The sequence below is a fragment of the Siphateles boraxobius genome, unplaced genomic scaffold (assembly GCF_051911475.1).
Source record: "Siphateles boraxobius isolate OS27281-9 unplaced genomic scaffold, OSU_SipBor_1 130, whole genome shotgun sequence".
NCBI classification, from domain to species: Eukaryota; Metazoa; Chordata; class Actinopteri; order Cypriniformes; family Leuciscidae; genus Siphateles; species Siphateles boraxobius.
This window is the reverse complement of record NW_027508734.1, coordinates 972,043-989,367: the sequence shown is the minus strand read 5'-3', so window position 1 is coordinate 989,367 and position 17,325 is coordinate 972,043. Positions and strand designations below refer to the sequence as shown.

Here is a 17,325-nt window from a genome sequence, read left to right as displayed (position 1 = left end):
GGGGTAGTCATTTTTATACGTACCACAAGCTGTTTTCCGCAAAATGCGCCGTCCGCGTTTCCCAGTGGAATCAGTGTCCCTATTGGGGAGCGTTGGACACTGATCTCCATAACCGAGTCTTCCTCGGGTGCAGAAATATCTCTTGCACAATCTGCAGATCCACAATCCATGCCACCACGGCATGCCCCCAAATTAATCCATCGATCCCTCCCTGCCCATAGCAGAATGCCATAAAATCCCAAGTTACATTCCGCGCCACGCAAGAGAAGATTTTTCAATCAGAGAACCATACTCGGCACCCGATAGACAAGTTTGTAGGAACTTCAATGAAGGGAGATGCCCAAGACAACGCTGTCGTTTTCTCCACGTCTGCGATTACAGTGGCGGCGCACACGCCCGCGTGTTATGCCCAGTCAAAAAATCTGTCAATAAAAACGCAAAAAACTATCTCTCGACTCCTGTGAATGTTTTCCGTCTAGCCGAAGATTGTTCAAAACGCGAACTTCTCTCGCTGCTGGGCCACCTAAATTATGCGATGCGGATTATTCCACAGGGCAGACCCTTTATCACGCATCTCCTAGCCCTCTCTTCATCTGTTCATGCGCTGGAAGATCGGATCATCCTTTCTGGCGAGTCAAAAAACGAGCTAAAATTATGGATTAATTTCCTCAATCAGTGGAACGGCTTAACTTTTTTTTACGACGACTTTATCTCTCTCCCCCTCGATATCAAACTGTTCACAGACGCAGCTCCCTCGATCGGCTTCGGCGGCTATTACCAAGGACGCTGGTTCGCGTCTCCCTGGCCCCCTCAGCTCCTAGACACACCCCAGTCTTCAGCCTCCTCTGCCCTTTTCGAGCTCTACCCAATCGTCGTCGCTGCTTTATAAATAAAGCCTTCCCTTACCTCCTGTCTCATGACTAATTTCTCAGCATCCCACCACCACCCGTTCACCCCACATTCGGCTGGGTCCGCTCATAGATACTGTACCTATGATCTCTAAGGTCATGGGGGGAGTACTCTGGGGTCGGGCCGAATTCTGAGCTCGGAGCCCTCCTCCCGGACAGCAAGCCAAATACGCATTATAATATTACATCAGATTTCATTAACATGTAAACTCGTGAAATTAACGATAACTTACATATTTTCTAATTTCACTGAACATTTTCATTTAGTTTCGAGAACGTTTTATAAAACATGGACCATAATTAAAAGGGATTATGTCTGCTATTGTAGGCTAATTTTGTAAATTTGAGCAACTACTAGACATACTCTCAAACTGGGTGCCGGTGTGGTGAGACCAGGGTTTCCGTTGTCCGGTAATTACCGGACATTGACCGGGAAAAAAATTAAATGTCCGACAAAATTAAATCTCTCCGGTCAAATTGTCCGATTAAAATTGCCTAATAATCCCGCCCCCCTAACACAATCTGAATTATGTCATTTTTTAAGTTACATAGCCTGCCTCCAGTTTTCCTCAACTTGACTAATTAAGAGGCGATATTTGACCGGCATATCATCAAAATGTCCGTAAAACGAAACCTCTGCCGGTCACTTTGACCGGCACCATTTTCTTCTAGCTGAAACTCTGGGTGAGACGTATATGCCCGGCCAGATTCGGCTCGAAGTCGGATGTGGAGCCGCGCACACAGTTACAGAATCTGCCGTGCACACACACACACACACAAACACACACACACACACACACACCGCCAAACGAAATGGGCCCTTGCGCACCTTCGCGCTCGTGCGGACGCGGCGAGTATAAACCAGCTCGAGGCGCCAGAACTGCAGCTGACAGAATGTGCGCTGTAGCGAAACTGCCATATTTCTTCAAAAGCAGATCGTGGAGACATTAAATCATCCACGATCAAAAATCGTGATATCGCATAAGCACAAGTATAAAACGACTGTTATCATGTCTGAAAACAAACACAAGTAACGGAGTTTACAAATCTGTATCGCACGCGTGCTGCAGTTTATTCATCGCACAGACCATTCTTTTCGTAGATATATGTCGCACTGTACAGCCCTGTACAGGACCCTTTTAATGAACGTTTGGTGGTGTAGGTCTACTAGATCTGAACATCTTTGTATTGCTGGCGAAGGGAGGGTCAAGTCCAGGGCCTGAAATTAACACCCGACCACACGCCAAATGCGGGTCAATTTTGCAATTTGCGGGTAACACTGTCAATCTACCTGCCACTTTGGCAGGTAGCCAATGAGAATTGAGTGATCCATTGTTTTGTTTTTTTGCAACTGTTGTTCTTTTACATTTCAACGGATTCCGCCATTTCGTTGGACTTTAGCTAAAAAAGACACACACCTATGACGCAAGGTCTCTCGCTCGCTTACCTCTCACCCGTGCGTGCGCGCAGTTTGGAGCGCAATATCTGTCACGCATGCACGCTCGCTCTAGATTACGGGATATTTTAACTAATTTGCGGTATAATTAGTCGATCACGGGTGGCTCAACAGGTAGATATATAGATAAACTCATCTTTCAGGCATTTGACCGACCGGGTTGACACTTCAGCGTGAGAAATCGGGGGTCTGGCGTGAGAACTGGCGGTCCAGCTGAAACTAACAACCAACAAAAAGATGAGGATGAGTCAAAGAAAAGTAAAAGAAGACGTTTTAATACAAAGTGGACAATTGGCGACAATGGCAAGGTTCGTGAGTGGCTGATTTATGACAGCAGTACAGAACAAATGTACTGCAGTGATTGTCGTGTGTACGGCTCAGAGAAAGCGAAGTCAAATCCTTTTGTAATCGGGACTAAAAACTTAAAATTAGAAGCAATTAAGGACCACGAGTCATCAAAAAGCCACCTACACACGGTAAGTTGTAAACTATCAAAGACTGCGCTTCCGGAGGAGACCGCTGCGGTCAAGGCACTGTTTCAGAACGTTCATGCGATCGAGTTTTGAAGCGGAAAGAAGATGAAGCCCTTCTCTGACTACGTTTGGATGTGCGAGTAAGTATTAAACTGTTGGTGAGATGGGATGAGATAATGTAACGCTGACGTAGGCTACAGTACAATGACAGTTGCACAGATGTGTGTGCACGTGCATGTTGGGAGTTGGGAACCGGTGAGAAAATATCCGGTACCCGGTAACTTTACCAGTAATAATAATATTAATTTAGTTCTGCTTAACGGTTCCTGAACGCTGTAACTAAAATCTGTCAGGACCTGTCTACGTGACTAAATCAGCCATCAACACAGCCGCGTGTGATTTCTTTACATACGAGCTACGGTAGGTCTATATATCTGTTCAATGTCAAAGTCAATGAATAAAAAGATTTTAAAAAATGTATTCTAAGAGTTATTATTACTTATATTGATTTCGTTAATAACTTGACAGCACTGTATTGTGTATTCATCATACAAGTTAAAGATCAATATTGTGAAATTCCTTTTTTTCACCTTTATGAGGCAAAAACTAAAAGAAAAAAACTGTCTGGTAAAAAGTCACTGTGGCTGGTGGCCGAAAAAGTTAACTTCAGGCCCTGGTCAAGTCTATTTTGACTATAGATCTCAAAACTCCTCCGGTAACCCCTTAAATAAAAAATGAACAGTCCCTAATACTTCATTTTCTTAAATAAGTCAGTCATGAAACTACAGGAAAAGCAGTTTTTACAACTTTGTTGTAAAAAAAACTTTCATGTGTTCGTTGTCTTGCTGTAAATATTTCCTTTACACAAAATTTGGAAGTGGCACAAAGCTGACTTTACATGTTAGAGTACATGTGGCAAACCACACATTCATGATGTGATGTATACTGTATATGTCTTTTTATTAATAAACATTTTGTGTGTGTGTGTTTGTTTTTTTTATAAATGTCAGAAAAACATAATTCTGCTTGTAAGTCAGTTCATTTGAGCTGGTGCTCCTTTGAATTAGTTTCAACATCAAATACAGTTCACAAGATATTTTATACTCAACTTCCACTTTTTCCTTTAAGTATAAACTATATTTCATTGAGACAAACATCGATGCTCACAATCACTTCTTAAACAAGTATCTTTTTATTATATGAGTAATGCAAAACACAGAGTGATTAGAAGAAAGTCGCCAAACCACCAGAATATCAAGATCCCATGAAATCCACTGACGGCTCGAGCTTTGCTTCTTCTTGTTTTTAAAGCCATCTTCTACTTTCTAGTTGACTGCAAGTACATTGTGTTGAACAGACTGTGTCAGAAATATTCAGTTGTGTTTCTGGAAGTGACTACATTTAAAATGTAAATAAAGCCACATATTAAAATTTGTTTTGATTTAATGGGGTCTTTAAAACACACACACATATATATATATGGAGCACAAACGTATTTTTAAATCTGATATTAAAAAGACTCATACGATAATTTTCAGTAACAGAAATTATCATTGTAAATTGATATAAGCACTGATAAAAGAGTAGTAGAAGTGTTTAACAGTTTAAAACAAAAAGCCAGTAATGTAAGAACACACACACACACACACATATCGTTCACTCTTCATATCTGCTGCAGAGGAAGTTGAGTTTATCGTGTTCAGGACGGCTGATCCAGCGCTGATCTCCTCCAGACTGAACTGCTCCAGATCTCACTGCAGATACACAGTCCTCGTCTCCTGTGCCGTTCCCTGGAGCCCAGTTCTGATAGCACACGGTCTCTCCGCTCACCCAGAACCAGAGGCCCACAGTGCAGGAGTGACGTAAACCCAACCACACCGCCTCAGTAGACGCACGTTTAACCACATTCTTCACCTCATTCTGCATCTCGACTGAATGAACCGAGACCAGATCCGTATAATTCTGTCTGCAGTGTCTCAGAGCTTCAGTCCACGTCAGATTCTCAGTGATCAGAATCAGTTTATCTGGACACAAAACAAACCACAAGCAAAAACTAGAGAGAGACTGATCAAAAACAACATGTAGAACAAACACTGTGAGGAATGTGTCCTGTCAGACATGTAGCGTGAACTTTAAGATATCTGGAGGTGATGGATGGATTGTGTGTGTTTGTGAGGATCTGCTCACCTTCATGACACACGAAAGGAAGTGTGCCGTCGCAAGAGCCGTCATACCATTGACCTTTCAGATAATTCGGATTGAGAACTATACAGTTTTCAACACCTCCAGCATTATTAGGTTCACCAGTATTCCAGTATCTGAAAGAGGAGTTACTCTGATCTGACCACTGCCATGAGTCTCTGAACAGACCGATCCAGACATCATTAGATATGTGACTATCATTGATGAACTTCTGAATCTGTTGATTCTCATTCTGGTTCCTCACACTGACCAGATCAATGTGATTCTGTCTGCAGAAACTCTGAGCGTCTCTCCAGTTCTTCGTCTCACTGACAAAGACGAGTCCTGTGTTCACTTTAAGAAAAACAAATGGAAACAGATTCATGAATCAATTTGTTGATTAATATTATGCTGATTTATGTATTTAATGTGAATAAGAGCAGCGGTGGAAGCATCAGAAACACATCATTCAAAGTCTGATTCCACTGTTGATAATATTAAATATTCACAATATATTTGATATTTGATATTGATATTTGATAAATCATGATGATTTTGCTGATATAACATGAAGTTATATTTGTGAATTTGTGTGATAATTTTATTGTAACTTTATATTTTTCTATTATGTTTTGTTACATAGTTCTCTAGAACACTGGATTCAGACACAAAGAGATAAATGAGAGCATATTAATATGTTTGTAGTCCCTAAAATCCCAGTAAAGTAACACACTTTATAATAATGTTCAGTTATGTCACTTATAGTTAATGATGAACTAATCATTTAAATTATTAGTAAATGATGAACTAATCATTTACAAAACATGACTATACATTCATAAATGATCAATAAGTGATATGCTAACATTTTATGAATGTTTTGTTACTTTGGTTATAAGTAACATAAGTTATTACTTAATGATGATCTAATCATTTATAAAACATGACTATATGTTTATAAAATTACTAATAAGTGGTATGCTAATGATTTACACATGTGTTGTAAGTTATCTTAAAAAACTGGTAAATCATGAAATAAATCGAACAGATCAATAGTAGATGGTTGATCGGTTATTAGTTGATACATTATTTATCACTTATAAATCATTGAAGTATTAATGTCAGAATTATTTTAATATCATTATCTCAATAAACAACGGTTAATAATGAACAAATAATGAATAAATTATTAGTAAATGATCAGTATGTAATGTATTGATGTGTCTGTAAGTTGTAAGCCGGTCTGTTTAAAAGCACAATCCTGCAGGAATGCTAAAGCAGTTTTTAAAAGAAAGTAATTGATTAGTTTTGAAGCGGATTCACATTTATAAACTCTTCCAGTCGGTGGATTGCAGTGGATTATGTTAAATCCGTTCACTCATTTACACACACTTGTGTTCTGTGTGGATCTAGTTATAATGTAAACCTCAGAACCGGTGTGTGTGTGTGTGCGTGTGTGTGTGTGTGTGTGTGTGTGTGTGTGTGTGTGTGTGCGTGCGTGCATGAGTGTGTGTGTGTGTGTGTGTGTGTGCGTGTCTGTGCCCTCACCAGTCAGCACTTACACTGCAGTGCACACTACACAGTGTTTACAGCATCTCCTAATCTAAAGTGGACTTCACTTCACAGATGTAAACTTCATCACTTATAAATGTGTTATGTATAATTTGTAGATCTTTCGGGCCTGTTACAAATGATGTGTATCTGGTGTATCTGGTTTATAAATGAATGTTTATTGTGATTGTATGGATCTGCACTTACTGTTGTTAGATGAACTGCAGATGAAAGTCCGGCTGTTACTACATGGCCAATCATGCCATTCTCCACTTCTCATCATAGCACACTCATCACTGCCATCAGGCTGTTTATATCCCCAGTTCAGATAGAGCGCAGGTTCACCTGAAGACCACTGCCATTTATCAACACTCGTCCTCTTCAGCCCAATCCAGATATTCCCAACACTTCCATCCTTCACACTCTTCTTCAGCTCGATCATGTCGTTCATGTTGTCAACGGTGGCCAGATCTGTGTAATTCTCTCTGCAGTGTCTCTGAGCTTCAGTCCAGGTCTTCTTCACGTTTATAAAGTGATACTGACGCTGAACACATTCAGATACGGAGCAGAGAGCTGTGACAGAGAGCGTTTGATTTAATGCTTTACATAACAGCGTCAAACCTGATGAAACTATTAACCATAAATAATACAACAAACACACTCACCGATGAGAAGAAGAATGAAATATAGAGATTGGTCCATTTCTGAGGAAACAAACATTCACAGATTCATTTTGGAGTAAAATATGACATTTTCAGTAACATGAATGAAACACATAATCAATGAGACAATATTAACGTCTGGAAGTGTAATTGTGTTTGAAGAATGAACATGTTCTTACTTTAGAAGTCGTGTGTTTCTGAGTCTGATGATTCTGTCTGCAGATTTAATACGTGATTATTATTATATCTGCTCTCATCCCTCATTCAGCTCATCTCATCATTTGTGTATTTCTCTAAAACTAATTTTCATATTTTACTTCCTCCTTATTTGTGTTTGTCTGCCTCTGTTTCTCTATATTTGGATATTGACGTCTGTGTCAGTTTCAGTTAATCTACAGTTTCTGTTGAATAAAGGCTTCGCAGCAACATGGACTAATCAGGAAAATATATAATCATTCATGATTTATATGTTAACATTCACAACTAAACTGCTTTAATGTTATTGCTGGACTGTAGACCTCGTGTTAGATCCTGGTTAAATTTGACATGTATGCTTGTATTTCAGTCAGGACCACTTTAATCAAATTTATATTTATTATAATGATAATTTTTTAGTTTTTAGTTTAGAGCTTTATTAATCCGCATGGGTCAATTAGTTTGAGCTTACATGGTGCCTCACATAAAACACTTAGCACATACATTCAAATACATAAAACAATATTTATTAATATTTATTGTCAATACTCCGCCTCCTCTTCCCGAACTCCTCGGAGTATGGAGTGAGAATTGTTCCATTATTCCAGATAAATAGATTATGATCCACAAATAAATGTAAAGAGTTTCACAAAAAAATATAAAACTCACAAATAAATAAAATTAGCTTTGCAAATAAAAATATATATTTACAAATGTGTTTTATGCCACAAACACAACTCTGCCTGGCATTTATTTGTGAACCACTTTCTGTGCATTTGTGAATCTCCTCAGGCATCTGTGGATTTTTAAACACTTCTAGCGTCGACATGCAGACAAATCCACAAATAAGTGACTCCACCCACCGTTTACCTAAGCCAATCAGATAACAGCCACATTGAGCTGACCAATCGTAGCACGTTCTCACTACAACCAATCAAGTTAGGCTTTACAATCAGAGTGGTCTTGCCCTGAAATAACTTTGCTCGTTCATCTGGATTGGCTCAAAGAGGAAGTTTAAGACTAAAGCCCAATTTATACTTCTGCGTCGAACTTACACCGTAGCTACGGCGTAGGCTGTGTGTAGCGCGCGTACCCTCCGGCGTAACCTGACGTGCACCTCTCCAAAAATGTAACAACGCGTCAATTCTACGCGGATGCAAGCGCTGTGATTGGTCTGCTAGAACCCCTCCCTCGGGTTTCACATGCTCCCTCTGCATGTGTAATTGCGCGTCAACGCGGACAGCGACGCAGAAGTATAAATGAAAACCAACGCGTAGTGTATAGCGCAGAGGCTCCGGCGTAGGTTCGACGCAGAAGTATAAATCAGCCTTTAGGCCCATAATATTGCTTCAGTAAAATATGTTTAAAATTTGGATGTCGTTAGAATTAGACCATTAGACTGTGTATCAAGCCAAGACAAATTTTTATGAGCCTTTGAAAATGCCAGAGAAACAGCGCTTACGTTATGGGAACAACACGTTATGGAAGCGTCACGTTATTCATGATAAAACAGAAAAGGATCAATAATAATAATATCATCATCTTCTGCTGCTGCTGTTTCAGAATAAACGTGTCTTATTTCCTCTGTCTAAAGACTTGATTGTGATTGGCTGGAATGAGGACATTAAACATTGTTACACATTGTTTTTTTTAGAATTCATCTCTTTGTAAAAATTGTTCTTTTGTTTCATTTCATACTCCGCCTGTTTACTGTTTGTTTTTTCGTGTTTATGAAACATGAATATGTTTGCATGTAAACACATCCTCATAACTCATTTGTTTATGTCCTCATTTAGACTTTCAGGATAGACAATATTTCCATCTCTGACAATTTAAATGATTTTAATTTTGCAAGTGCAAAATTCTTTTTTTAATTTTGATTACACATAAGATGAAAAAAAAGAGGATTTCAGGATATATGCCTTCATTACCTAGGAAATCAAAATATTCTGTCCATAGCCTTAAAAAAATTTTGATTTTCACCATATTTTTTTGGAATAAAATGTCACATAAATCAGGCCAGGAATAATTTATTAACAAATCCCTCTGAAAATATCTTCATAATACTGTTAAGTGTATAACTAGAAGGTTTAGTGTACATAGGCTGAGATGTTTGTACTGGAGAATGGCAAAAAAACTCATTTTGAGAAAATGGCATTTAAAGATTTAAATAGGGGAATTTAATACATTTCTATTGGGATAAATGCTCAAAAACAGAATAAATGCTCAGGCCCTTAGTAATAATAATATATAATATTTCAAGCTCATGAAAACTGATTATTTAATAACATGGCAGGCATATAAGGCCTACAACTGCAGTAACTCAATTAATGAACATTGGCGTATCATGCACAAAGTTGCAGACAAAACCCACACTAGACAGTTGTATGGACACAGAACAAGAGCAACAGTAGCTGTCACAGCTTTCTAAAGTCTAATGATCCACTCCAGCTACATATGACTAATAAGACTGCTGTGTCACACAGTCAGCGGCACTGTCATTAAATTCGGGAGAAACTTACTGCCGCAAGTAAACAAAATGTAATAAAATAAACATATTGATGCATATTTTCAACGTTTTCTTTATAGCAGCTTGAAAGAACACATATTGAAGGAGTAAACTAGCCCAAAATCTCAAAACTGATCACTGCATGAAAAGTCGATGTTTTTGCCTGCCGTGTCTCGCCTTAACAGCAGCCAGAGTAACACTAACATTAAAAAATCAACTCAAACTGTGCAACGGAATAAAAACAGTGATCAGCATAATGATGACTTCAACCCAAACGTATTATTTTCAATAAACATAAATGTTTAAACCTCTGTTAATTCTCAAAAAGATCTTCTGTAGATGTATGAGAGAAATAAAGTCAGTCTGGTTAGTAATAAGTGAAGCTGGTAATGCTGTTTGTCTTCAGGGATAGAATAATGTCTCTACTCCGTTCAGAGCACAAGTGATTACGATGTCCGCTGTTCCCGATTCGGAAGACGATTGTCAACATCACTTACGCTGCCCTGTTCAGGCCTTAAGAGTTCCCATTCAGCACTCTGACAGTTTTAGGCAGTCAGACCAGCTTTTGTTTTGGTCTGATACATATATGATGCCTTAACGTTCTTGAAACAAACTTTTCTAAATATATGTTAACTCAAAAACCCTGAAGGGTTACATTCTTGTTTTACATATGACAAATCCTTGATCCTGATCGATTGCTCCTGTCTGCCTAGCTGCCTGCTGTGTTTTGTTTGCTTCGAGGCTGTAAGCTCCGTCTAAGCCTCGTATTAGCTTTGTATTTCTTTCTGTTTTGAACCATCATTTACAACCATTTCTAGTTTATACTACTAAATACAGCTTAGACAACATCCCAGATTAACCTGACATCGCTAGCTTCCGTTATTGTTAGAACAACACGCTAGTAACTCGATAGCCTGTTAACGCGCCACCCGTGCGCTCAGTTATTTATTTATTTTTCTCTCGCGCGCCCGCGCCTCTGAGTTCATAAAAAGCCCAGGTGAGTAAGAATCAGTCAACAAACACGGTGAGTAATGTCTTGTCCTGTTATAGTCACCTGCACTTCATGTTACATGTTTAGCATAGCCTTCCCCGTCGGCAATATAGGGTTTATATGTGATAAATGCAAGGAAACAGTCAGGCTGACGGAGAAGATTTCAGAATTAGAAACACGTATCCAAACTTTAATTGAGGATAGTAAGTGAGCTAGAGCTTTAGATTCTACTTTGGATGCGCCTAGCATAGTGAACTCTTTACATGATTCGGTTCCGGCTGAATTATTGCCTGTGCAGCCAGGCAGATGGGTGACAGTGAGGGATCGCTCTAGTCGCGGATCAAAAAACCACTCTTCCGTTCCGATTACCACAACAAATCGATTTGCCCCACTCAGTGAAACACCCACTGAGAATTCTGTTGATTGTGCCCTGGTAATTGGCGATTCTATTACACGGAACGTGAAAATAGGGACACCAGCCAACATAGTCACATGTTTGCCGGGAGCCAGAGCGCCTGACATCAAAGCAAATTTAAAAGTGCAGGCTAATGCTAATCGTAAATTCTCTAAGATTGTTATTCACGTCGGCACTAATGATGTCCGACTCCGCCCGTCGGAGATCACCAAAAAGAAAATTAAAGAGGTGTTTGAACTCGCAAGTACGATGTCAGGCACTGTAATTTGCTCTGGCCCCCTTCCTGTTCGAAGGAGTGATGAGATAGTTAGCAGATTGTCATCACTCAATGGCTGGCTGTCTTAGTGGTGTCCGCAAAATAATATAGAATTCATAGACAATTGGAAAAGTTTTTGGGGCAAACCTGGCCTGTTGAAAAGAGATGGTATTCATCCCTCCTGGGATGGTGCTGCTCTTCTCTCTAGTAATTTGGCTCATAGTCTTAGAGACAAAACATGACAATCTGGGGCTCAGGTCAGGAAGCAGACAAACTGGCTAAACCGACCGTCTGCTAGCGGCCTCGCGTCACCAAGGTCAGATAAATCCCATCACATAGAGCCTCTTTCACCTAGATATCATATAGAGACTGTGTCTGTTCCCCGAATTTGGAAATCCAAAAAACGTCCAAACCGATCTAAGGTTAAAAATGTAATTGATATTCAACAAATAAAAAATAGATATAATGCAGATGAGCAAACGATAAAGCTTGGGTTGCTGAATATTCGATCCCTTACTTCAAAAGCACTCATAGTTAATGATATGATTTCAGATTATAACCTAGATGTGCTGTGTTTGACAGAAACCTGGCTAAAACCAGACGATTACATTACTTTAAATGAGTCCACCCCTCATGATTACTGTTATAAACATGAACCTCGCCTGAAAGGCAAAGGGGGAGGTGTTGCTGTAATTTATAGTCATATTTTCAAAACCACTAAAAAATCTAGTTTAAAATATATTTCTTTTGAAGTGTTGGTGCTTAATGTAAAAATATATAATGTAAACGATAAATCAAGTTTGAGAATTCTGCTGGCAATTGTCTACAGGCCACCAGGGATTATTGTAATGCTCTACTGGGTGGTTGCCCTGCACGCTTAATAAACAAACTACAGCTAGTCCAAAACGCAGCCGCTAGAGTTCTTACCAGAACCAGGAAGTACGACCATATTAGCCCGGTTCTGTCACACTGCATTGGCTCCCTATTAAACATCGTATACATTTTAAAATATTGCTGATTACTTACAAAGCACTAAATGGTTTAGCTCCCCAGTACTTGAGCGAGCTCTTAACGCATTATAGTCCTTCACGTCTATTGCGATCTCAAAACTCCGGCCAGTTGATAATACCTAGAATATCTAAATCGACTGCTGGCGGTAGATCCTTTTCCTATTTAGCACCAAAACTTTGGAACAATCTTCCTAACATTGTCCGGGAAGCAGACACAGTCTGTCAGTTCAAAGCTAGACTAAAAACACATCTCTTTGACCTAGCATTCACATAACACTCTATAGACTTCTATAATTCAATATTAGGCTGCTTAGATTAGGTCAGCCGGAACTGGGAACACTTCCCTCAAATCCTGATGTACTCGTTACATCATAAGAAGAATGGCATCTATGCTAATTTTAGTGTCTTTGTTTATCCCGAGGTTTTCCCGCAGCCTGCCGGATCCAGGCCGTTTCCAGATCTGACGAAGGACTTGCGCCTGGACCCGATGACAATGCAGTGCTGAAGTGCCAACTAGCCTCTCCCTATGGAGGATCCCTATACCACTCTACAGATAAAGAGTTGTGGAATTTTTCGGTTCGCGTACCTACCCGAAGTGATTAGATAAAATAAAAATTCTGCATCAAAATTTATAGACAAGTAGTTTGTTTATGCATGGTTTGTAAGGAATTATAAACCTGCGCACATATATTCAAACGCACATAACTATAGAATCAATTCTTAATGCGCATGTGAACGCCATCAGCGTCTATCACAGGTTCACGTTTAAAGTCTGTTTAGAGAGAACGGTGTCGTCTTAGCGGCCCCCTAATTTAATAACAAACTATCATTTAGATGGAAGTGAATCAATCAAAACTAACTTTAGCTGGAAAAAACATTTTTCAAGAGCCACTATAAAACCAAACCAATCTCTGTTACCTTAAATTATATCTTTATCTCTGTAAAGCTGCTTTGAAACAATCTACATTGTTAAAAGCGCTATATAAATGAGGATGACTTGACTTGACTTGACCAGGGCACCATAAAGATTTAATCAAAGAATTTGCTGACTTTCTATCAGAATTAGTATTGACTGCAGATAAAGTCCTAATTGTTGGTGATTTTAATATACATGTAGATAATGAAAAAGATGCAATGGGATTGGCATTTAAAGACATTCTTAACTCTATTGGAGTTAGACAACACGTGTCAGGACCTACTCATTGTCGTAATCATACTCTAGATCTAATATTATCACATGGAATCAATGTTGATGCTGTTGAAATTCTGCAGCAGAGCGACGACATCTCAGATCATTATCTAGTCTCATGTAAATTACATTTAGCCAAGGCTGCAAAGCCAACTCCGTGTTACAAATATGTTAGACCTATCACTTCTGCCACTAAAGATTGCTTTATCAATAATCTTCCTAATCAGTTTCATCGTCTCAGCATCCCAGATAGCTTAGAAGAACTTGATATTGCAACAGAAACTTTTAACTCTCTCCTTTCCAGCACTTTAGATACAGTTGCTCCGTTGCGCTTAAAGAAGATTAAAGAAAATAGTCCAAGGCCGTGGTACAACGAGCACAGCCGGGCCCTTAAGAGAGCAGCCAGAAAAATGGAGCGCAACTGGAAGAAAACAAAACTAGAGGTATTTCGGATTGCATGGAAGGAGAGCTCGATTGCTTACAGAGAGGCTTTAAAAGCTGCTAGATCTGCTTATTTTTCAACCCTATTAGAAGAAAATAAACATAATCCAAGGTATTTATTTGAAAAAGTGGCTACACTAACGAAAAAGAAAGCTTCAAGCCCAGAAGTTTCCAAGAAACACAGCAGTAATGACTTTCTGAACTTCTTCACTTATAAGATTGATAATATTAGGGACAAAATTATAACTATGCAACCGTCTACTACAGCATCGCATCAGGGAGTGCATTGTAGTCTCCCCGAGGTAAAATTTGATTCATTTGTTGCCATAGGAGAGGAAGAATTTTGCAAACTCGTTAACTCATCTAAATCGACAACATGTATGTTAGACCCTATACCGACTAAACAACTGAAAGAGATGCTTCGAGAAGTCATAGATCCTCTTCTTAACATCATTAATTCATCTTTGTCTCTAGGATACGTACCAAAAACCTTTAAGCTGGCTATGATTAAACCGCTTGTTAAAAAAACGCAACTTGATCCTACAGAATTAGTCAATTACAGGCCGATCTCAAATCTCCCTTTTCTGTCAAAGATACTAGAAAAGGCAGTATCCTCACAACTGTGTTCCTTTCTTAAAAGAAATGGTATCTGCGAGGATTTCCAGTCAGGATTTAGACCGCACCATAGCACTGAGACAGCTCTCATTAAAGTCACAAATGATTTGCTCTTATCATCCGATCGTGGTTGTATCTCTCTATTAGTGTTACTTGATCTTAGTGCTGCATTTGATACTATTGACCACAACATTCTTTTAAATAGACTAGAAAACTATGTTGGCATTAGTGGAATTGCACTAGCATGGTTTAAATCATATTTATCTGACCGCTATCAGTTTGTAGCAGTAAATGAAGAGATGTCTTATCGATCACAAGTTCAGTATGGCGTACCACAAGGCTCAGTACTAGGACCGCTGCTGTTCACTCTGTACATGCTACCTTTAGGAGATATCATTAGGAAACATGGAATTAGTTTTCACTGTTACGCTGATGATACTCAGCTCTATATTTCCTCAAAACCTAAAGAAACTTACCAATTCACAAAATTATCGGAATGCATAGTTGATATTAAAAATTGGATGACTAGTAATTTCCTACTACTAAATTCTGAAAAAACAGAGATTCTAATTATTGGACAAAAAACTTCCACACGTAATAACCTAGAATACCGTCTAACACTTGATGGCTGCTCTGTTAAGTCTTCGTCGTCAGTTAGGAACCTGGGTGTGTGTGTATGTGTGTGTGTGCTCTTTGATACCAATCTTTCATTTGAAAGTCACGTGTCTAGTGTCTGTAAAACCGCATTTTTCCATCTTAAAAATATATCTAAATTACGTCATATGCTCTCATTGACAAATGCGGAACAACTAGTTCATGCGTTCATGACATCAAGACTAGATTATTGTAATGCTCTACTGGGTGGTTGCCCTGTACGCTTAATAAACAAACTACAGCTAGTTCAAAACGCAGCCGCTAGAGTTCTTACCAGAACCAGGAAGTACGACCATATTAGCCCGGTTCTGTCAACACTGCATTGGCTCCCTATTAAACATCGTATACATTTTAAAATATTGCTGATTACTTACAAAGCACTAAATGGTTTAGCTCCTCAGTACTTGAGCGAGCTCTTAACGCATTAAAGTCCTTCACGTCTATTGCGATCTCAAAATTCTGGCCAGTTGATAATACCTAGAATATCTAAATCGACTGCTGGCGGTAGATCCTTTTCCTATTTAGCACCAAAACTTTGGAACAATCTTCCTAACATTGTCCGGGAAGCAGACACAGTCTGTCAGTTCAAAGCTAGACTAAAAACATCTCTTTGACCTAGCATTCACATAACACTCTATAGCCTTCTATAATTCAATATTAGGCTGCTTAGATTAGGTCACCCGGAACTGGGAACACTTCCCTCAAATCCTGATGTACTCGTTACATCATAAGAAGAATGGCATCTACGCTAATTTTAGTGTCTTTGTTTATCCCGAGGTTTTCCCGCAGCCTGCTGGATCCAGGCCGTTTCCAGATCTGACGAAGGACTTTCGCCTGGACCCGATGACAATGCAGTGATGAAGTGCCAACTAGCCTCTCCCTATGGAGGATCCCTATACCACTCTACAGATAAAGCGTTGTGGAATTTTTCGGTTCGCGTACCTACCCAAAGTGATAAGATAAAATAAAAATTCTGCATCAAAATTTATAGACAAGTAGTTTGTTTAGGCATGGTTTGTAAGGAATTACAAACCTGCGCACATATATTCAAACGCACATAACTATAGAATCAATTCTTAATGCGCATGTAAACGCCATCAGCGTCTATCACAGGTTCACGTTTAAAGTCTGTTTAGAGAGAACGGTGTCGTCTTAGCGGCCCCTAATTTAATAACAAATGATCATTTAGACGGAAGTGAATCAATCAAAACTAACTTTAGCTGGAAAAAACATTTTTCAAGAGCCACTATAAAACCAAACCAATCTCTGTTACATTAAATTATATCTTTATCTCTGTAAAGCTGCTTTGAAACAATCTACATTGTTAAAAGCGCTATATAAATGAGGATGACTTGACTATTATAGAAAATAAAATTAAAACATTACTGTTTGTAAAAATTCTTATTTTGTTGTGTTTCATACTCTGTTTACTGTTGTTTTGTTTATAAAACATGAACACATTTGCATGTAAACACACCCTCATCACTCATGTGTTTATGTCCACATTTAGATGTTCAGGGTGAACAATATTTACATCTCTGACGTGAAACAGGAGTAACAGTGAGTGTTTTTGTTCCAGTCATATTTCATTACATTTCATTGAGTCTTAATCATTTGCATAGTTATAAATACATTGTTATGAGCCAGTTCTAGGGTCCAGGAGCTCGCAGTTGCCCTGTGGCCAATTCCCCTGAGGAAAGACCTTTCCCCGGTGAGCGGACAATCCTGCACCCCCGACCGAGGATGTGGCCCTCCCAGCGAGAGTCCTGGGTACTATCTCAGAGACGATGTTCGGCGCAGATTATCTGGTAATGTGAGG

At 39.1% G+C, this 17,325-nt stretch overlaps 1 protein-coding gene across 1 annotated transcript; it reads right to left on the bottom strand.

Moving 5' to 3' along the window:
* Positions 1-4,013: 4,013 nt before the first annotated feature.
* Positions 4,014-7,493, bottom strand: LOC143736515 (C-type mannose receptor 2-like). The gene is made up of 5 exons (XM_077227216.1): positions 7,411-7,493; positions 7,235-7,273; positions 6,777-7,142; positions 5,025-5,372; positions 4,014-4,861 (listed from the first exon to the last, which is right to left on the bottom strand). The coding sequence occupies exons 2-5, from the start codon at positions 7,269-7,271 to the stop codon at positions 4,494-4,496; spliced, it is 1,119 nt and encodes a 372-aa protein (XP_077083331.1). The 5' UTR covers positions 7,272-7,273; positions 7,411-7,493; the 3' UTR covers positions 4,014-4,493.
* Between the last annotated feature and the right edge of the window lie 9,832 nt (positions 7,494-17,325).